Source organism: Gobio gobio (assembly GCF_949357685.1).
Source record: "Gobio gobio genome assembly, chromosome: 13".
NCBI classification, from domain to species: Eukaryota; Metazoa; Chordata; class Actinopteri; order Cypriniformes; family Gobionidae; genus Gobio; species Gobio gobio.
The window spans coordinates 29,722,775-29,745,080 of record NC_137106.1 but is presented as its reverse complement, the minus strand read 5'-3'; the positions used below and the strand labels follow the sequence as shown (position 1 = coordinate 29,745,080).

Below are 22,306 nucleotides of genomic sequence, written 5' to 3'. Positions count from 1 at the left end.
ACGTCTTATTGAATCCAAAATTTAATTATAATTTGTAAGTGTGGCAAAACTCCCCTATCAGAATATATGCTCCAATGCTTGCACAGCTGATGTGAGGTCATTTCTCACCTACCAAGAGTGAGCGCTCCAACTCTATTTTTTTTTACTTCTTGGCAAACATCGATGCAGCCATACAAAATGTGCAAGCGGCGAAATGAATACACAAGACCATAAAAAGGCCCGCAGAGAACGAAAAAGTATACTTGCAAACACAGTTCATACCTACTTCATCTATTACATAAGGCTCCTTGCAAATGTGATTAAAACATCGGTCATGGTTGCTGGGTCCATCTAAATGCGAACGGCCTCCTAGCACTCGTAAACGGGAGGCGAGAGCACTGCTTGGGTTAGGAAAATACTGAGGTCATCAGCATATGCCTGCACTGCGAAGCCCACACTTGCACTGTGGCCTGCGACCGGCTTTTCGCACAGTATTAGTAGCCACAGACGTGCAGCTCATAAAACAATCTAATACATCATTTCTCCTTTCAGGATCTGGAAACGCATATAGATTACAGCGAAAATAACTCACATAACACCACAAATGAACGACCATACCATAACTTTATTGTAGATATACTCAGCTACAATTACTTAAAAAAAAAAAAGGGACGGGAGGGAGGGAGGGAGGGGGCAGAATTTTTAAAGGTTTTTGTGATCCATAAGGTGCAGAATGCAAACCACTGCAGCACTGATACAGTATGAATGAGATATAGACATTTAAATACAAGTCCCTTAAAAATACAGAAATTTCGCTGCAGGTTGTGACCCATAATTCCCCATTTAAAATCCCCGTACTGTTAGTGCTCTACGGTGCTCAACATTCCCATAAACCCCTTCAAGAGGAGCTCGCCGCACATTCCAGTCCTGCTATGCTGTCTATGAACACCTTGCTGCTAAGAGTGCATTTGACTTTTAATATATGTTTTCCCCTAAAAAAAAAAAAAAAAATGACACTTTGCTATGAAATAAAGCCCTTTTAAATACATTTTAGGGGCAATTTAATCAGATCTATACAATGTATTTAGTCTAAAAAGGAAATACAGGTGGGTGAGAAAGGAGAGTTTTCACTGACATGCACTAACACATCTGGATTTATATAATCTAATATGGGTGGTGGGTGAGGGACAGTGCGGTCCCAACATATTAAAATCATGCCAGTCGAAGGACTTGACGGGTTACATTACAATTCCATATTCAAAGTATTACATTAAGGCAGGACATGAATGTACACATAGGACACATATTTAGCCCCAGATTGTAGATTCGAAACTACTTTTCTACAGTGTATTTTCTCTGATGATATCCTGCAGGCACATTGTATCTCTCTGCTCACTTTTAAATACATTGGTAATATACCAGCGATGCAAACAGCAGCAAGGCCAAAACCACAAGTTATTCCTTTAAACGTTACGGCATCATATATACAGGTTTTGTATTTTTTTTATCGTTCTGACATGAGGTAAAGTATGGCGCCCGAGTGCAATGCTTATTTGTGCTACATGTTTGAAAAAAAAAGAAAAAAAAAAAAATAATTATTCTCCACCATGAAGGAAAATACAATCTGCAGCATATGATATGATGATACGATGGAGGACCACTTTAAGAAAACACTCCCACAGATGATACTTTTTTTTTCTTTTTTTTTTTACTGTGATATCTGTTCTGTGGGACTAGCTCTGGTATGATGATCGATTATTGGATGTGAAAATAAATGTTTTGCTTCTCAGGGAAAAAAACAAAATCTCCATATCCATGCGGTGGCACCATGTGTGTGATTTCACATTCTCTGAAACAGTGAGAAGAAAGTTTAAACAACAAGTGAAAAAAAAAAAAAAAAGTGTGCGCCTTTCAGAGGCACGGGGAAAAAAAACGTAACAAGCTGGGGAACAAACACAAAATAATTAAGTTGCAATAGTCTGAGGGTTAGGGGTTACAGAATCAGTGTCATATCGCAGGGCCGGTGCGCACTGACCCCGATGCACAAACTTGCTCCATTGGTTGAGGGAATATGGAAACCCATTCATTTCCAATGACTTTTAATACTCAGCTTTGGGGTTGCGACTGGGATCATGTAAAGAGGGTCACTTAACTCTTGCTAAAACATCAGATTGCACTCGCTCTCGAGAAGGGGAGTACTCCGGTTAGAGCTGTGAAATCTTGGCTTTAATCGGGTAACAAGACAGCGTGTAACCAAATCAAAGTAAAAGCCTATGAGATATAGAAACAGGAAAACAAAAACTGGAGGGCAATATCCGGTATGAAGCATGGCACCGAAAAAAGTCCTTCACCATATAGAAACCATAATTGCTACAGTAGCAAAAGATGAGACAGTTTAGATGTTACATCGATATTATAGGGTTGAAAGGCACCACTTTAGAGCATACTCCATTAAAAGATGCAAATTCAATGTCAGTGGGAATGTATTCTAGTGCAAATAGTCGTGAATATATATAAATATATTTATCCCCCTATAAGGTGCTGATGAGCGTATACAATAATGTTTCTCAATGCCATTTCGATTTGTAAAAAGGCATATCCACAAATATATTAAATCAACGTTTTATGGTAAGGCCAAACTATTCGCAAGGGTCTTCTGAGGTAGCAATGCCAGGGATTATGTAACTTCAGGAATAGTTTGTCCGTAACACAATAATCAAAGTATAGACAGAACGAGGAAAGGAAAAGTACAATTTTCAAAATTGTACCCTCATTTCTTTGGGTAACAATTATAGACAAGGGTGTCCTGTTTTCTTACTATTAATACATTGAATGGGGGGAAAAAAAACAGTAATTAGAGTTGGTAAGCCTGCAACAAGGGAAAGTGGCTTTTAAGAACGTATCAGAGTGCAATCTATCGATTTTCTCAAGTGTTAAGTGACCCTTCTGATCGGATGCACAATTGTTTTCATGTGAAGGAAAAACCGAGCTTATCAGACAGGCATCAAGCTTTTTTTTCTCAGCATTTCCCCTTCAAGCATAAAAACCAAAGGAAAAAACAATTTCTACAGCCTGACGAGCAGACAGAACAAGAAAACCCAACCCAACAGATTTCAAAAAGGTAAAATTAAGAGGTAATACAGTTACAGTGCAAAAAGATGAGAAATTCAAGCTTAAACATAGCACCAAAAAAAATAAAAAATAAATGCATGCAATTAACTGAGGTATTCAAGTGAAGAATGCCTATTAATATGAAAACATTTAGGCTAGACAAGAGGCTACAACTCATTTACGCCAAAAAAACAAAACAAAAAAAGGCTGGTTACCACATCTCCAAACGTGTGAATGTAGAGGGATTGACTGAACAGGTGCAACCTCACAACGCTGCATCAGTATCGACTTTGGTAAGCGATGCACGTAAAGTCTAGCGAAATATCGGTTTGTCCTAAAGACGGTACGTAAAGGTGCTTTGTGTTTTACAGAATTATCCGATTCTATTTTTCTCTTTCCGCTTTTTAATATAAAATCTGCAGCATATTTTCCCAGGTGATATGTCCTCCTGTTTATCGTTCATGTCGTTATATCAAAACTAAGTCAGTCAAGTCAGTCTATGGAGACATCTAATGTTCATAAAGACTGTCATCAATATCAGTATCAAAAGACATTACCGAAACCCAAGTATCAACGTATATTTCGTAATAAACATTTAATATCATAGATTTTATATAACGTAGTTATGACGTCTGTACAACCCATCCGGTTGGCTACACGAACATGCATCCTCAAGTGCCGTTTACAACTGCTGATTACAGTAATCGGGAATGTCAAATGAGGGTGCGAGGGCCTTTCTCTCTCTCTCTATACTAAACAAACTTGCTGTGATCTGACAAAAAAAAAAAAAAACGTTTATGACTCTCGCCAAAATAAAGCGGACACTAGAGAAGTGCAATTATGATTGAGAATATATCATCTCAAGATAGAGAAAAACATTTCCAACAACACCAACACTATCTTTCTTTCCACATGCCCTTCCTGCCAAACGGCAGCAAAATGGCACTAGTGCACAGATTGAGGAATTGTGTTTTTATGTTGCTGTTGCTTCTCTTATTTAGTTGATACCTTGGAGTTTAACTATGTACACTGTAATACTACCTATAAGCTTTAGCTTTTTTTTTAACCACTACCACAAAGCAGAGCATATATTTTTTTTTATGTTAATAAAAATAGGGAAAGCGGGGGGAGAAGACCTGACCTTTTTCTTAACACTTGCAATACATTAAAAAAAAAGCACTCGTGATCAAACAAAGCTGGGGAGAAAGAAAGATTGTGTTTGCGCACGTAAAGAATAAAATGAAATATGAACCCTATGAGATTTACTCTGAAATCTATTGACTCGATTCGTTTCAGTTAGACAACCCCAGCGAGAACGCAGTCGGCGGCAATTCTTCACTCGGTCGTAAACTGGTGCCGAGAGGGGTTCTGCTGTGTTTTTTGACTGGTGTGTTGGGGGGTGTCTGCTGTCTGAAGCTCAGTTGATTTGGACCTGAGGTTGATTGGCTTTGAGACTGCGCAGGGCTCGGCGGGCGGCTGCTGACTTGGCTATCCGGTAGCTGCGTCCCACGCCTTTAAACTTGCCTTTGCCCACCACTTCCACTGTCACCCGTACTTTTCCATCATAGGTTCTCTCCGCAGGGCTGTTGAACGGAGAGAAAGAAAACACATCGATATGGCTATGACTGACAAAAAAGCAACGGTGTTGAAATAATTGGTTGAAAACTGGTCAACAAAGGTATTTAAATGATAAAATTCATATTTATTTAAGCTGTAGCAACCATCAGTAGCTGTGATCCCATCCACCGATTTTTATGCGCATTTTGGGATATCGCATAAACGCTTGACGGAAATGGCTAAAAGTGAATACATTTTAAAAAATGATGCGCTCATTTGAGTCGGATAGTTTTTATCCGTTAAGAAAACATGAGGATAAACTACAACAGAAAAAAGCCGTGACTTTGCGATGGGACGACAACTGGACTAACTAGCGGACTGATCTTGTTGCACAGCATCTCAAATACTGTTTTGGTCGTCCAAGTGGTTTAAATAATTCCCTCCCAGAACTGTCTTACACGACTGTGTTTCCAAACAGCAGGCATCCGACTCTGAAAACAAGATAACTTTATTATGTTTCGTCTGCGCGCTCTGAGGTGCAAGTCATAATTATTTACAAAATTATTATACACAGGGGTATTTCCGGCTGTAACTTCCATTTTTCTTAGTGATATTTAACGCCAGCTTATCAGGAAGTGACAATTTCATTTTTTCTTCGGCTCACTGGATAGAAACGTTGCTTTATTCGCGAAGGTTTAATGCAATACAGTGTTAATTTTGACAGCAAATCTTGATTTAGTTTAAGTCATAGTCTTTTGACTAAAATGCCATTTAGTTTTAGTCATATTTTAGTCACCTGAATTGTTTTTAGTTTTAGTCGACTAAATATCATAAGATTTTAGTCGACCAAATCTACAGTAGATTTAGTCTCCTAAAATCTAATGAGTTTAGTTAAATTGTAATACATTAAGCATTTAAGCATTACATAACCGACTGTCACTTGAACTGACATTTTGACATCATTTTGTTTTTGACATTAAAAATACGCAAAACAGAGCTCAATTCCCTTTTTTTTTTTTTAAACATCTATATAGTTTTTATAACTTTGTATTTCTGTTTTAGTTAGTAGGCCATATCAGGTTGAGCTAAAGCTTCAAATAAGTTTATTTATTTTTTTAATTTCAGTTAACATTTATTTAATTTCAAGTAATGAAGATTTTTTTTGAATGCTTTTAGTTAACTATTATAACCCTGATACTTTGATACTTTATTGAATATGTGTCAAATACTGGTCTTTCCTCCTGACTATGAATTATATGGGAATTAAATTAAATACAGTTTATTGTGTAACCAAAAACGAATATACAATGCGTGACTTCTAATTACAAACAAGCTCGAAATACACATTGAATCTTATTTTGAAATGTCTGTGCCTTACAGTTGCAAGAGCTCATTCAAGTTCAGGAGATAAAATATGCGTTGTTACAACCGTCAAAAACATATTACTATATAAACATCGTAAAGTAAACATTGGCATTATTCATCAGCATTAGTTCATAAACAATTGCGTGGCATAAATGTGCGCTATTCATTGATTTTGAGCCGCTCTGGAGCGCTGTATTGGGGATGCGTGAGCCTGTAGAGCGCGCAACAGCGCCATGTTTTCCAGCGGTTAGATCAGCACGTTCAAATCAAATGTGCGCATCTGTTACACAGGATATCAGTTCTGACTGGATCTCTTCCCTAATCGTCCATCCCTAACATTTTCAACATTTTCTTCTCGTTTTTATTTGTTGACGAAAATGTTGATTTGTGTCAGTTTTTATCATCCAACACTAGTTTTTATTTAGTTATCGTCTCGTGCTGGAGCGCTGTCTTTGAATCTCCCGTCTGTGACACACACTCACACTCGTGTGTACAGAAAGCCACTTCAGACAGCGTTTGCACGGACAAACACAAAATTATGCCTAAATGCCCATTTTGTCGAGTATCCTGGTAAGCACATTTAAATTAGTTAAATGAACGTAAAGGGTTGTGTGAAAATGGGATGCGTGTCAGATCCAAGTCATGTGCTACAGCAGCAGGTCTTAAAGTGACAGCAGCCTAATAAACCTGCTGCTGTCTGCCATTAATGTTAACCAAAGAACAGAAAGAGAAAATCACTCACTGCTCTTGACTGAAAAACTTTTGTAGCTTTAATAAGGATTAATCAATATTTAATTTATAATTTATGCAGTGAAGACTCTGCAGCTTTCAATTATACTGTAATGTTGAATCACTATAACTAATGGCTACAATTTTTACGAACCTTCTTTCATAAAAAGATGCCATTAAACAAATATTTAAAATATAGGCTACTGTATGTTGTTTCTACATTATTTTGGAGATTGAATGTAAAATTATTACAATATAAAATATATAAAAAAACTATTTAAACTATTACTGAATCGATACCACGGCAAAAAACAGTAAAAGTAATTGAATAATATGACAGAACTTACTATTTACTGTTTTATAAATGTATAAAAAAATAACTCCGCATTATCCTGCCCTTTTTTTGACTATTCCCTCCACTTTAAATATAATAATAATAACCACATGCCATTGTGAACATCCTTAAATGGTAAATGGACTGCATTTATATAGCGCTTTTAACAGACCTACGGCCATCCAAAGCGCTTTACATTTTGCCTCACATTCACCCATTCACACACTCATTCATACACCGACGGCGGTGTAAGCCATGCAAGGCGCCATCCAGCTCGTCGGGAGCAACTGGGGTTAGGTGTCTTGCTCATGGACACCTCGACACTTGGTGGAACCGGGGATCGAACCACCAACCTTTACAGCGATGTTTGCAACAATCACATTATTATCAGTCATGTTAACACTAACCACTATTCTGAACAGGTTGGGATGACCAAAATCTTATTTCATTATATATATTTTTTTAATGTCATTTAATAATTACAATATAGATATTTAATTTGATTTTATCTTTGTTTTTAAAAAGTAAGCAAAAATATAAATTACAAACAATATGACAAAAACAGTGCTTTACTTTTCAGCTACAGTAGGTCTATAAAAAGTAGCATTCAAGAAAGAAATTAAATAATCAAATGTAAAAAAAAAAAATCTTAATAAAAATCTTAAAGTTATTCAGTCAAGCATGGGGTGGTTTTCTATTTTCTTTCGTTGTTTGATTAACATTATTCACACAGAACATTATGTCTGACCCTTTAGGACCTGCACGGACCCAATACATTGTAACACATCCGAACTCTGTATACGTTCACTAAAGACATATCCGACTGTGTTTGCCTGAATCCTCACCAGGACGTGCATTTTGCATATTTTTGACCGTTCATACCCAATAATCCGCAAAACTGACGTTGTGATCGCATGCTGTGACTCAGCATTGTTGTCTGAGTGTAAGACGTGTGCGCACGCTTCAGGTCAGAGTCCGGCAGCTCATGCATGCGTTTCTGTTGCTTTCTTTGTCATGCGCTGCGCGTATATATTTAACTCTTCTGCTTCCAATGTTTAGTGAACGGTTATAAGCAGAGCTCTGCACGGACGTCCTGACTCATGGGGTCACACATCGACGCAAATTAAGAAATACTGCTCTGCTGTCATTCTTAAAGTACCGGTACTAATACAATTTCAAATCGTACCGTTTTTAATAGCAGGGTATCACGATACTTTTCTAGTACCGGTATATCTTGTAACACTAATTTCAGTATCTTACTTGGGCTGCAAAACAATGATTAGTATTCCCACAAGGTCTTTAGTATCGATATTGACACACTGAATCCATCATTTTGGTATCTATGCAGCCGTACTCACATTACAGATTCCAATCTCTTGCAGGCAGGTTGTAGGGATTCAGAAATTGTCAGGATTCAACATTTTTTATATGACTCCTATTTGCTCTGAACCACACACTGACACAGTAACTTTTAGTGTATTTGCACATTCAAATTTTCACTACTATGTGTGTATTTTGCAGATGATTATGTTAAGTGGTTGCTTGTGTACAAGGGAAAGACATTCCCACCTGAACTTAGCAGTCTCCGGTTCCATCTCCAGGAGTTCACGCACTGGGGATCGAGGGACATTAGCAGAGAATTTTTCTAGGAAACGAGACGAAAACAAAAGCAGAGCATTTCAATCTGACATTTCATCATGCATAAAAATGGCACGATATTTGAAAATGACTGAACTTGTGGTCTTCGCCACATGAGGCGGCAGACAATCAGATGGAACAGAATTGCAGAACTGATTTACTCGTCTGTACGTCTTTGGCCCTTACCTATGAGCGGCCTCATCATTGGATAATACACTTGCCAAACTGTCTCAAGTGACATCCCGCTATCCATGTAAATTGCACCAGCTAGCGATTCAAAGATGTCTCCCATTGCTTTGGGGACCTCAATGTCTTCCTCCTTCTCCTCATCTTCCTCCGATCGGCGGAGCTATGAGAGAGTAAAAACAATTCCCGTTCCATTTTTTCTTTCCCATACACAGAAAATAAGCATTTCATCTCAGGACAGAAAACTGTGCTTATCCATGTCAAATTCACATCCCCAAACTAATAACACACAACAAACAGCAGAAAATGATTTGCAGAAAAAAATAACTGTGGTCATAACTTAAAATGTGAACTGACAGCCCTGCTGTCCCGTAATGGTATTTCCTCTCGAAATGAACTGCGATCAATTACTTTAACTTTTTTTTTTTTTACTTATTACACTTATAAGACCTAAATGTCCAATATTGGGGACAACATTACCCAGCTATGCAATTAAGGGGAACATTACTTATTTTATTCAATTTGTCTTTCCTCTTTCAGTATCCAGTGTTGTCCCTTAGGCATAAAATGCTTTCCAGTCAAACAAGACTAGATTCTGTGCCAAGATAACCATTTCAAAATAAATTAAATCCAACTGCATTTTTACAATCCAAAAACGAAAACAAATACAAACACAGACCAGATTCCCGATGACTGCCAGTGATAGGATGTCACGGTACTAAATCTTTATGAAATATTATACATCTACGCTGACAATGGCATTTCAATGAAATGATCATTTCCAAGGCCTAATAACTTTAACAGATAACAGTGGGATGATAGCTCACCTCCGAATCCATTCCTTGCATTTCATTCTTCTCCAGCTGAAATTGCACAAAATCATCGATCACGTGGAACAGTTCGGGCGAGACAGCTTTGAAGTACTTGTGGTAATCGTACTTGACAGCCAGGGAAGCAAATATGGTGTTGTTGACAAGTGCAGAGCGCAGGTCGGTCAGCACGCCTGGAGAGTGCTGCCGGGTATCTTCATAAAGGTGCTTTGTTATGAGGTAGTCTAAAATTGCATCACCAAGGAACTCCAACCGCTGATAACAATCTGTCCAAAGTTCAGAGTTTTACAAAGAAGGTTAAAATGAGACCATTAATAATCACAGATCATTAATATAATGGCGTCACACCACAGGAAATATGAAGTCATTGTGAAAAAACACAAGTGAAAAATCTGTATTGTTTTTTACACAGAAAACAGTGTGATGAGTCTAACAAATGATTATTTTATAAAAAAAAATATTCTTAATAATAAATCAGAAACAAAAGTTCACGAGTGTCACTTTTTTCCAATCCAAAAATATTATGCCAAACTGAAAATGGTATGATAAGAATACTTAATCTCACACTTGGGGTTGCTTGACATATACCAGTAACAACATTTTTGTGCAAATTTTGGCACCTGACATGAATGATAGTTATATGCAACAATATATTTACTGCATGTCACCCAAATCAACTGAAGAACCAAAAAGTTACACTAAATGAATGGGTAACTACAGAAAATTATGAGATTTATGCAAGATACTTATATTTTATTATTATACAATTTAATAGTAATAATTATCATCATCATTCTATTAAATTATATAATATTCATTTTTTGTTGTAATCTGTGGTAATTTAAACACAAGTTTATTTAATAATGTAGTTTAAATTATATAAAACTACTTTATTAAAAAAAACTTGTTTAAAGTACCACAGATAATAACAAAAATGAGTAGTAATAATAATAACAATAATAATAAATTATTATAATGATTGGTATTGTTTCTAATTAGTATATAATTAAATATATAATTGTAATATTACAACATTAAACTATATAATACATTTATTAAAAAATATAAATGTTATTACAACATTCATTTATATAATAATTCTATTTTTATAAATATTTATAAAAAACATTATTACTACCTATTTTTATTGAAAGAATTTTATTTAAAAAGGTAGTATGAAAAAAATGGCCAAAGCAGTATTGGTTTTAGTTGAGTTCAACATTGATGAAATCAGATGGCAAACAAACTCCTAATGAATCTTAAAAGCAACTAAATAACATCCACGGACCTGTTATGGTGTTGTAATGATACGAGGCGTGCGTGAAGGCCTGCAGAAGATATGCCTTGTTTTTAAACATGTAGTTTATCTTCTTTTCAAAGTTCTCAAAGCCTGAAATGAGGTGGTTGAGGGTCCGCTCGGCATCCGGGTGGTCAAACATACAGCGCGGAGGAATCTTCAGCCAGCCATACTGCAGCTCGGCCGACCCCCCTGAACTCTGCTTCTCCGGCGGGAGCACCTTCAGGCCAAGGGAGCACAGGAACAGCTGGGCTGCCCTCTCCCCACAGCTGGTGAGGTAGCACCCCAGCAGGGCCTCCACACAGTCGGCTATGCTCTTATCAGCGATGCACTGCTCGGTGTGGAGGTCGTAGGAGATGGACTGTTTCCCAATATCCGTGCCACAGTTTTCCTCGGAGGGGTTCCAGAAGCCCACCACAAAATCATCATCCTCGCCAGCTTTGCTGGGGTCCAGGTAGCACATGGCGTCCCAGGAACTGTAGTCGAACTCATCAGCGCCACCATCTGGGGAAAAGTGGGAGTTGTGAGGTTTTTTGGGTGCTTTCCATTCATAGCCAGGCTCGGCTGGCTGAAGGGAGATCTTCTTCCCGAAGGCGCCGGAGCCAATCAGCATGTTATCGATGAATCGGATGTGATCGTAGTAGTACTCCATATCATCTTCCACGTTGACCTCTTCTTTAAACGGCTCGACCTCAGCATCCTCTGCTTCGTCGTCGTCCTCCTCCTCCTCATCATCACTGGCTTTTCCGTTGGCCAAATCTTTATTCTAAGAAACAAAAACAGATTTCCCAATGTCATACAGCTCCAAAACCCAAACAACATCACGAAAGGAACGTCGAGTCCAAGAGCCCCGTGAAGCCAAGGCTCAGTATCTACAACAGATTTGCAAAGATTACAATTTAAAAGTGTTTTAGTTCAACCACAGTATTATGTTTGCTCAGGAGAGCTCTAACAGAGCCGAGGCTCACGGTCCAAGTCAATGACTCATCCAATCTAATGCGATTCAAAAGCTGAAACATACTCGAAAAATCTTTTTATATTGTTAATATGCCATAACTTTGACTGTATGAGAAAACGTACACTGCATATTCATTAAAATGTTAATACCCAGGACACCTAATACTGTAATAATACATGGAAGTGACACTTAAAATTACAGCACCCGAGGCAAATTTAGTACACACGTACCATACATATACACCTCGAACCACACAGAGCGACCCAAAACATACAGCCAGTCTCCGTCGAAACCATGGACAAGGCTGGTAGAAACCAGAAGCAGAGTTCTTTCCATTTTTCTTGGTTCTGTGCACATGTCCTAATACATCACATATGCTTAAACACAGATGGAAAACTCTATATATTTACTATATATATATTTTGAATAATTGTAGCACCTCTTCCTGACCTGACATGTTTCTTTGGAATTGTGTCTTGGCTTAAGAGCTGCAGATTTCTTGAATTTCATGATATATCCAAATAAGCTTATCGTGAGGGTTGCGATATGATTAGGTTGAATTTCCAAATTACAGATTAAGAGTTATTGTTTTTTTTTTATAATGTGAAAAATATTAGGGGGTCTGTAAGATTGTGTAATGTAATGTCTTTTACTCTCATCAAGGCTGCATTTATTGGTTTAAAATACAATAAAACAGTAATATTATTACAATGTAAAATAACAGTTTTTCGATTTCCATTTTAAAATGCATTTTATTTATGGGATGGCAAACTTTAATTTTCAGCGTCATTACTCCAGTCTTCAGTGTCACATGATGTTGATTTGGTGATCAAGAAACTTTTCTTAGTATTATCAATGTTTAAAATGGTTGTGCTGCTTATTATTTATTATTGTTTCAAAATAAAAGTTTTCATTTCCAAAAAAATAAAACCCACGTTCCTAAAATGTTAAAACGTTCATACATTTACATTTGTTTTTATGGTCTTCACATTTTCACATTGTTTGAATGACAGAACTGGGATTGACAAACTGTGCAATTATAATACAGAAATTAAATGAACCCTTTATCTAATAAATTGATTAAACCAACTTTACTTGACCTGACACATTATCGTATATTGTCATTGCTTTATCATCAATAATTTATTTGCATATCGCATTTGCCCTCCATATTAGGCTTTTTACCTAACAAACAATTCCAATTTGTACAAGGATCATTTCCTAACTCAGTAGGACGGCATTATTATATTTAATCTATAATTAGTCAAGCTGCTACCTTTTACTTATTCATCCATTTCTTGTATTTAGAGGTTTGGAAGTAATTACTCTGGAGATGACAAGTGAACTGTGGAAGATTTGTTGGCATTAGCTTAAAATCACACCAAAGGTGTGTCACACTGAACTGACTACCTCTAATATTTTTCATGTAAAATAAATAAATTCAGCCCTCTATTCTGAAGCCCAGCTTCACGCAGAAAGGATAAACCTGCCCCCTAGTGGCAGAGACAGAAGACAGCTGCAGCTCAACTCTGCCAAGATGTTCCTCAGCTCAAGGCACAGAGCCATGTAAACAGACTTGTAATTGTGCATGAAGATGCATGTTGATATTGGGTTAAGCTTGACTTGAGCTATTGGGTAAACAAATGGAGATGCTCTCTGACTCATACCTCATCTGAGTCCCACTTGTCCGTGCTGCTTTTGTCCTGATTCACAACGTAGCCGGGTGGAAGCCAGTTTACCGGGGGATCAAAGATGGATACCACCATTCTACTAGGAAGTCCCTTTTTCTTCCCCAAGCGATAAAGGTTACAGTTGCTGACCTGGAGATACCAAAGGCAAACCGTTAGTTTTCCATATGACACATGAAGTAAAAATGAATCAATATTTAAATCGAGGCATAGCAACTGCCAAAAACCTTATTAATAGTGGTAGTAAATTAAATTTGCATCTTCAGACATCAGTAATTTCAAAGCGATGTGTGATGAAAACCAATAACAATTCAGTATGCAAATATTATAAATGAATCCGTTAGACATTATTTAGCAAATATTTTATTACTCCAAGTATTTAGTAGCAAGTAATTAGTATAAAGGAAATTTTTAATGTAAAAATAAATATTTAATAATATTATTAAATGTATTTAAATCATAAAATGTATTAATATATCTACAATGTATTGATACACAAGAATTGTGAATAATATTATGTGAATAAGTATATTACAAATAAATGTAAATAATAATTAAAGAAAATAAGGATTCGATTTAAAATATAGTATTTAACCCCCCTTTTGAGAATAGATGTGAAAATGCACTATTCAAACCCAAATGGTTGTAATTCAAGAATGCTTTAGAATATAAAACTATGTTAGGTCTTATTTTTTAGACACTCAGCAGATTATTGCATAAGCACTTTTACGAAATTACGAAAAAGTTATGGAAGTTTAAACTTACTGTACCTTAAATGGAATGTACTGTACAAATTTTATTTTATATCAAATATATATTTTACAGAATAATTTTTACTCTAAAATGACTATCAAATCAAAGCCATATATCTAAACAAGTTGTGTTCCAAATTTAAAGGTTGATATAAAAAAAAAAATATTTAGTTTAGGCGCAGTACCAAAAATAGGCACATTTCAAAGATTTTTTTTTTGCTGCATTATCCTGTAACAAATTAATACATTTCTGTCAAACTATCCATCACAGAATATGGAACCTTGAGTCTCAGACCTTTCCGACAATATGCGTTTTGTCAAGATTGGAAAAGTTTTTGACTATAAAGTATTTTAAATAAATGTTATAATATGAAACCTGACACCGCCCAATAGGGGAGGAGCCCGCTAAAATAATTTAAAGTACAATTTCCATTGTAATGCAATTTTTAAAGGGTGAATTTTGAGTTCGTAAGCTTTCGAATGATACCTTATTTATGATGACTACTAAAATATGTGACATGAGTCCCGTTCACAAACTTTCAAGGACCCGTGGGAACCCTGAAAACTTGCTTCCACAATGCTAGAATACTGCGAGCGGCTCTCAATGCCTTACTATGTGGTTACTACGGTGTGTTTTTTGCTTTGCAGTTGCTCTCATACCTTCTTGCTTCTCATGTATGACAGCCTGCCCTCGTGGGCATCAGGATAAGTGCAGAAAAGGTAGGTGGTGATGGCGTGTTTCAGAAAAGAGTCGCCCAACATCTCCAACCTCTCCAGATTGAAGCCATCACTGGCATTGGAGAGGGTCAGGGCCTGCAAGATGAGGCCGGGGTTGGGGCCCAAGGTTTTCGGAGAATCCCAGGCTGGACCTGTGCAGGTTGTTGTTGATGTCACGTCAGAGACCTCCGATGACACTTCTAAAGGTGCTGTGGTGCTGGTTGCCATCTCTGGATTGGGGCAACAGTTTGAGGTAGGTTTTTTCACATGTCTGTCGCAGAGATCCGAGTTCCTGCCTGGGGTACATTCATCGCTGGGCTGGGGTTCGCCGGCTGGAGAGGGCCGCACAGGAACTGAGGTAGTGGTTTGCGTTGATAGGTCACTCTCCAGAGGGCCCAGCTGAGGGCATTGGCAAATGTCATGTCTGTGTGGGAGGTCGTCGCTGTTGCACCGAGTGCTGTTAGGGAGGTTTCGTGAACAGACGCTGTCGCTCTCGTCTTTGTTTAGCGTCTGGACATCAGTCACAGGGTGAACGTGGGTTTCTAGCTTTTCATCTGGTGTGTTGCAGTTCTCACAGGGGAGAGCGCCCTCTGGAGGCTGGGAGACCTCTGTACTGCAGCTCTCCTCGGCAGTGTGGTCTGAATCTGAACTTGTGCCGTGTTTACAGTAATCGTCGTCTTCCATACATGCACTGGGGCAGGAAATGAAAGACTTGCTGTCGATGGATTTCTTCCATCCGAAATCCAAATTAGGATACCTGGGGTCAATATTCAGTGAGATTAGGACTCAAATGGGTACACTTCCTATAATGACAATGCTGAAGCTAGCTACTTTCTAAGGTAGCATCCTAACCAAGATGTTACCTCACAAAAAGCTGAATTGGAACACTCTATAAAGACAGAAACTCTCTGTGCCATCCTAATAACTCAACTGAATACAATAGAGTTTGATGTTAGCATGTTGCTAAGCTAACTATGCAACTCTAATGCGAATAAAAGAACACTGCACATGCCAAATTTTGGTTAAACAGCCATTTAGAAATTAGAATTAATGGTTGCCTGATTTTTTTTTTATTTTTTGCAATGCCTTGATTCTATTTTCAAAGATTTGTTTAGGAATTGCTTTTGTGTCAGTGTTAGGCTACATAAGAAAGTATCAGTCTATTACTAATTAATACGCTTAAAATACTTTATCATACACAATTTATTTTCTTTGTATAACATTTCTGTCAACTCATTTACTAGACAACTGTTAAACAAAGACGAAGTTGGAGAACTGGAGCTTAAGTGCTGGTATTCTTAGCGCTGTCAAAATATAAGTCCCGCATTTTCAGCACTGTCAAAATAAAAGTCCCAATTACGACACTTAACAGTCAAACAAAACACTTGATGATATACTGGTCAACCACTAATTAAAATATTTTTCAGAACTGAATGAAGCATTACTTTATTCCACAACCAAGCTTGACAGAGTGCATTATAAGATTGCTTTCACCACAAAGCATATTTGCTACGCTGACGAATTTTGTTAAATTAAAGTAGAAGAGGCAGCACAATGTTGCCTATATTTTAGAACAGCCTTTCTGTCAGGAGTGCGTATACAACCCCTTAAAATGCCACCTAAGAAGGGAGCCTCATAGTTGTTCATTTTGGGAAAAGAGCAAATGTGTATAGTGCGTCTGATTTGTGGCTTTTTAAATGACCTGAAATCAGGAGGCAGGGTCTGAGCCCCTACACCAGCGTCGATGGCTGTCTGAGACCGCAGCTCTTCGGCCGTCAGAAGGCAGTGAAGTCTGTAGAGAATGCTGGGAAGGCAGACAGCTTTCCTCCACAAAGAGGCTGGGATAGGGTGAATAGCACAGAGCTCCGGAACTAAAATCTAAGCAGATGGAACAGAAATACAACCAAAGACTGTTATCTGATGCGAGTCAAATCTCTGTACGACCATTACCGCTCTCAGTGGGAGGAAATACTTGTGCGCACAGTATGATTAGACTTGATTCAGGTATGATGATTATAATTATAATTGATAATTATCACTGCAAATTCTTTCCGTCAGTTAATACCTGTTTGTTTTGTAGGCTTTCCCACTTGGCCTTTCTCTTCTCCGCACTGCTGAGAGGAAGGGCTTTCCCCTTTTGATTAAGGTGCCGGGGAGTTAAAAGATTCAATCTACAGGAAAAGACCACCATGGTTACATAATTAATTTTTTGGGGTGGAAAAAAGCACATACCAGAATTTGTCTTTTTTTTTTTTTACTTCCTACCTTGAAGATGTGTGGTCCACATCCAGTAGGGGCTGGTTAACATTAGACAGGTCCAGGTTGTACTTGGTTTTGTAGTACTCAGCGAAAGTCTCATACTCTGGAGAGGGGAATTTACTGAGCGGGGTGAGGTCTGTGTAAACGTCAGCCACATAGAACCGATGTGGCTGGTCAAAATTACGATACCTGAGAGGGAAGAATGAGACCGAAGAGTAGAGTTCAACTACATTGAAAACAAAAACGCAGTATGTGTCATCAATGAGAGCTTAATTGCAAGGGCAATAAGACTCAAAAGACAACTTTTGTACCTCGGAATGATGACAGCATCCTGGTAGTCCTCCAAACTGAAAATGAATGGGTTTTGCTTGGTGTACTGAGTATTTGGAATGCCAATGCGTGCTTCAGACTTTTCAATATCCTCCATGAACTTGAAATCCAGGTCCAAGGGATTGGAATCCTCAGCTGAACAGAGCACAATATCTTAGAGAGCAGGAGGTGGCCGATGGCTGATATAAAGCCGATATATGTATCATCACACTATTTAATTAAAGATATAATGAATATTAAATAATACAAGCAGCAATTCAATTTATATTTATTTGACATAATATTTACTAAATTATTATTTTTAGAAATATAAAAAATTTGAAAACGAAACGAACTTGATTAAAAAAAACCTTGTAAACGGATTTATACTCGACTTATTGATTCTGTAATCCTATTATATTATTATAATATTTTATATAGTAAAAAACATGAATAAAAAGTAAATACTGAGCACTGACAAATCTGATAGGTCTTCACTTGGAATCATATTTTCTCAAATAAAGACTAGGTAACGCTAATTTTACATACAGTACACAACGAATATGACATAACAGCCAACTGCAGAATAGTTCTAAATCAAGGATTTAAAATGTGTCACTCTTTTGTGTCCAGTAACAGAAAAACTTTCCTGTACACATCCTAGTCACACATCACTCACAGAGTATGCACATATTTAAAAAAAAAATTTTTTTAAACACACTTCAGAAATTCCATCAACTGGATTTGTTATTATTCGCAAACTTTGTAAAATTGTATGTGTATTTACTGGTATTTTAATGTGCATTTACTGGTATTTACTTATTTATTGGTAATGGCAAATGAGAAAGTTATAGTGTTTAACTTATTACCAATTAGGGATGGAACGATTACCGGTTTCACGATAAACCACAATAAAATGTACTGACGGTTAGTAATATAGTTTAAAACTGAATTATCATTAAAACTGTGTTTATCACAATTTTGACAACTTGTGGTAAATCCTGTCCAGCCAGCGTCATTCTGGCACATGCGCAGTGTGCAACGTTGTTTTTTGAATGAGAAGAAATGGCAGAAGGCAGTGACAGGGGATATATTGAATTGTTTATAAATCCATTTTGTACAGTGTACAAAACAATCGTCCAGACAAGATGATCACAAGAAGTTATAGTATTAATTATAGTAGTATTAATAGTAAAGTCCTCTGATTTAATTTTCAATACAATCAAAAACAGAGACGCAAAGTTATTTGTGGTCGCACATGTGGACCATGTTCAACCTTGCAATAAAAAAATAATCATAAAAAACAGAGACGCAAGTTGCATTTGAATTAAACGAGAGAGCGTGTCATTATAAGGAAGAAAATAGAATCTTGCTTAAAAAAGTGCATAGAGCTGCTTGTTTTTTTTGTGTTGTTTGTCGATTTTCAAATATAAAACTTGTTGAAATGTTTTCATTGTGTACATATGTTCTTTTTGAACACTTTAATCTCATTTGAACAAAACCGTGATAACATTGATAACAGTGATAATTAGGGTCACTATAATTGTGATATGAAATGTTCATACCATTCCATCCCCATTACCAATAACAGAAAAGCTATAACACTAATATTTTTTTTAATTTACCATTTACTATTTTTATTTCACAGTTCTCTAATGTATTAGATTGAACCAATAACTAACTCTAAAGCTCAGGCGTTAGACTCTCGATGTTAAAATAAAAGTCCCAGTGCTATTAAAACAAAAGTCCTGCTTCCCATTAACTTTGTAAAACTGATCTTTAAAAAAATGCAAAAAATCAGCCATGGCAATATATCGGTCAACCACTCGCTGCAAAAAATACATGGATGATAATGAATTTCATTATTAGCTGTGTCTGTGCACTTGTAGAATGTAGAAAGTTGGATGATTTTTTGATTGGTAAAAACGGATACAGTATGGAATTCTCATGTCTGTTCAATATAATGCAGGACATAAGATTTGGCCTTTTGTTCAAATAATCAAATAAATTCTAGATAAGACCATGTTATAAACTGACAATTAGAAGAAGTTGGCCTGTCGCGATAGTCAATAAATCAATTATTTGCACGATAAAAATAATGAGCTCGATAATTTTTCCGGCCGCGATAATTTCCAGCGTCCGTTTTTATATCCATTTTTGCCAAGCGTTATATTATATGATCACGCTCTTATATATGTAAATGCTTCTAAGCGCGACAAGACACAAGAGAATGCGCTGTATGTCAATGTCCTGTCTGTGTGGCTGCGTCTCATCTCAGCTAATCGAGGGAGTGTCTCTGACACACACACACACACACACACACACACACACACACACACACACACACACACACACACACACACACACACACACACACACACACACACACACACACACACACACACACACACACACACACACACACACACACACACACACACACACACACACACACACAGACAGACACACAGACTCACGTCAGTTTCCTGCTCACATAGAGTTCTCTTTTGCTCTTGAACAAACAATAACACAGAGAATTTTGAGTATTCTCATATTAGGAGTCTTAAATTAGTTAAATAACGTCTTAAATGAACTTAAATGGTTGTGAGGAAATGAGATGCGCGGGACAGCGCGTGAGATCCGCATCATAAGCGGCTGTTCTTAAAGTGACAGGAGCACTGATGATGCCTGTCATTAATGTTCATCAAAGAACAACGGGAACAGGGAAAATTGTCGCTTTAATGATGATTAATCTATATTTCATTTATTATTTATGCAGTTAAGAAAGGTGTTTGATAACTATTACATTTCTGTACATATCTAACAGGGAAGACACAGGTAAAAATAACATTTATTATAATGGGGTTATGTAAAGATTCTTTAAAGTTTTCCCAGCTGTTTATTCAAGTGCATTTTTTGTTAACAGACTGAGAGTCCATTGCTTTTTTTTGTTTTGGTTGTTTTACATTTACATTTATGCATTACATTTACGTTTTGTTCATTTATTGTGGATATTTAAAATGCTTTCCGTTTTCAGTGTTAAATAGTCTTTAGAAATAAAAGTTTATTGATCTTTGAAAAGGTGTACCTACATTATTATGCCATTATCATTATTTTAGATGAAAATGGTCTCAGAACGACAATATTATCGTTTATCGCAATAATTCCTTGGCCGATTTATCGTCCAGCAAAATTTGTTATCTTGACAGGCCTAAGAAGAAGGACTAACTGTAATCTCAAAGTCAAACAAGACAACATCTGCAACACTCACCAATGTTGAGAGGTAGAACGCAGTAGGCAGAATCTGCCTCTACAGGCTTAAACTCTAGTGCTGGCTTTTCCAGACGGAGGATGTGGGAGAAGATGTACTGGTGCAGACGTGTGATCAGCTCCAGCTGCTCTGCGCTCAGGGTGAAGCCCGACTTCTGCAGCTCAATGGAGATGGTCACCTCACCAGAACGTGTATACACAGGGAAGTGAGGGATCTGATGATACAGAACCGGAAAAAAGACTTCAAAATCAAAGTTCAAGGCAAGTTATTTCAGATATAATCAAATATCAAATGAATAATACTGTTATCTAAATAACAGGAATAAACATTAAAAAGTTATTCTCCAAAGAAAGGTAAAATAAATTGAAGGTGATTACCCGAGGTATTGGTTTAGCTGTTAGAATGCCAAAACATCGGGTAGTGTCCTCTGGCGGATACAGCTTCCTCCGCCGGAAGTTAAGCTCATCAGGAAGAGGAGTGGTGAGGACCATCCCTATGACGTAAAGGTAACAAGGCTGCTCTGGCACAGGGTAACACCCCCGCAGACACTCTGGTATCTACAAGACATCATACATAACATGATTCTAATGTTATAAATTATTTTGTATTTTGCATTGTTTCCACAAAAATATTAGGCAGCAGAACTTATATCAGAACATTGATGATATAAGAAAATGTCAAATCAGCATATTAGAACGATTTCTAAAGGATCATGTGACACTGAAGACTAGAGTAACGATGATGAAAATTCAGCTTGGCAAGTGTGATAATATTAGAAGTAATAATATTTCAAAATATTACTGTATTTTATCAAATAAATGCAGACTTGGTAAACATAAGAGACTTCTTTTATAAAAAATATTATCTAACCCTCTCTACTTAACCGTCCGACTCGCATAACCGTCATGATTGTAGTTTAACACTTTTTATCCGTGTTTGTAGTTCTGATCGAATCCTTGTCCATTTCGCAATATCAGCCGTTAGAGTGCGCATCGATCTGCACTTCGAATTCTGACCGGAAATAGTAGACCATCCGGGAATCTTTGGAATACTTTTTTCAACATACTACGATTTGGGACATACTAATTCTTTTTTTGAATACTATTTAGTACGGATAGTATGCGAATTGGGACGCAGCAACAGCCTTTGTCATGACACTCAAAATTGAGCTAAGGTGCATTTTGTTTCCTCTGATCATCCTTGAGATGTTTCTACAACTTGATTGGAGTCCACCTGTGGTAAATTCAGTTTTTCAGCGGCAGGAACTGGGAGACTAGTCAGGGTCGAGGGAAAGATGAATGCAGCAATGTACAGAGACATCATTGA

At 37.1% G+C, this 22,306-nt stretch overlaps 1 protein-coding gene across 1 annotated transcript in view; it reads right to left on the bottom strand.

Moving 5' to 3' along the window:
* Positions 1-584: 584 nt before the first annotated feature.
* Positions 585-22,306, bottom strand: part of dicer1 (dicer 1, ribonuclease type III) — a 48,384-nt gene continuing 26,662 nt past the window's right edge. Inside the window, exons 17-29 of the mRNA XM_079833100.1 lie at positions 21,358-21,537; positions 20,981-21,194; positions 17,712-17,865; positions 17,407-17,589; positions 17,207-17,312; positions 16,844-17,019; positions 15,085-15,898; positions 13,652-13,804; positions 11,018-11,792; positions 9,727-9,995; positions 8,900-9,062; positions 8,645-8,720; positions 585-4,673 (exon numbers count right to left, since the gene is read on the bottom strand). Of these exons, the coding sequence (XP_079689226.1) occupies positions 4,508-4,673; positions 8,645-8,720; positions 8,900-9,062; positions 9,727-9,995; positions 11,018-11,792; positions 13,652-13,804; positions 15,085-15,898; positions 16,844-17,019; positions 17,207-17,312; positions 17,407-17,589; positions 17,712-17,865; positions 20,981-21,194; positions 21,358-21,537 (3,429 nt within the window). The 3' untranslated portion in view covers positions 585-4,507. The remainder of the gene's footprint in view (positions 4,674-8,644; positions 8,721-8,899; positions 9,063-9,726; positions 9,996-11,017; positions 11,793-13,651; positions 13,805-15,084; positions 15,899-16,843; positions 17,020-17,206; positions 17,313-17,406; positions 17,590-17,711; positions 17,866-20,980; positions 21,195-21,357; positions 21,538-22,306) is intronic.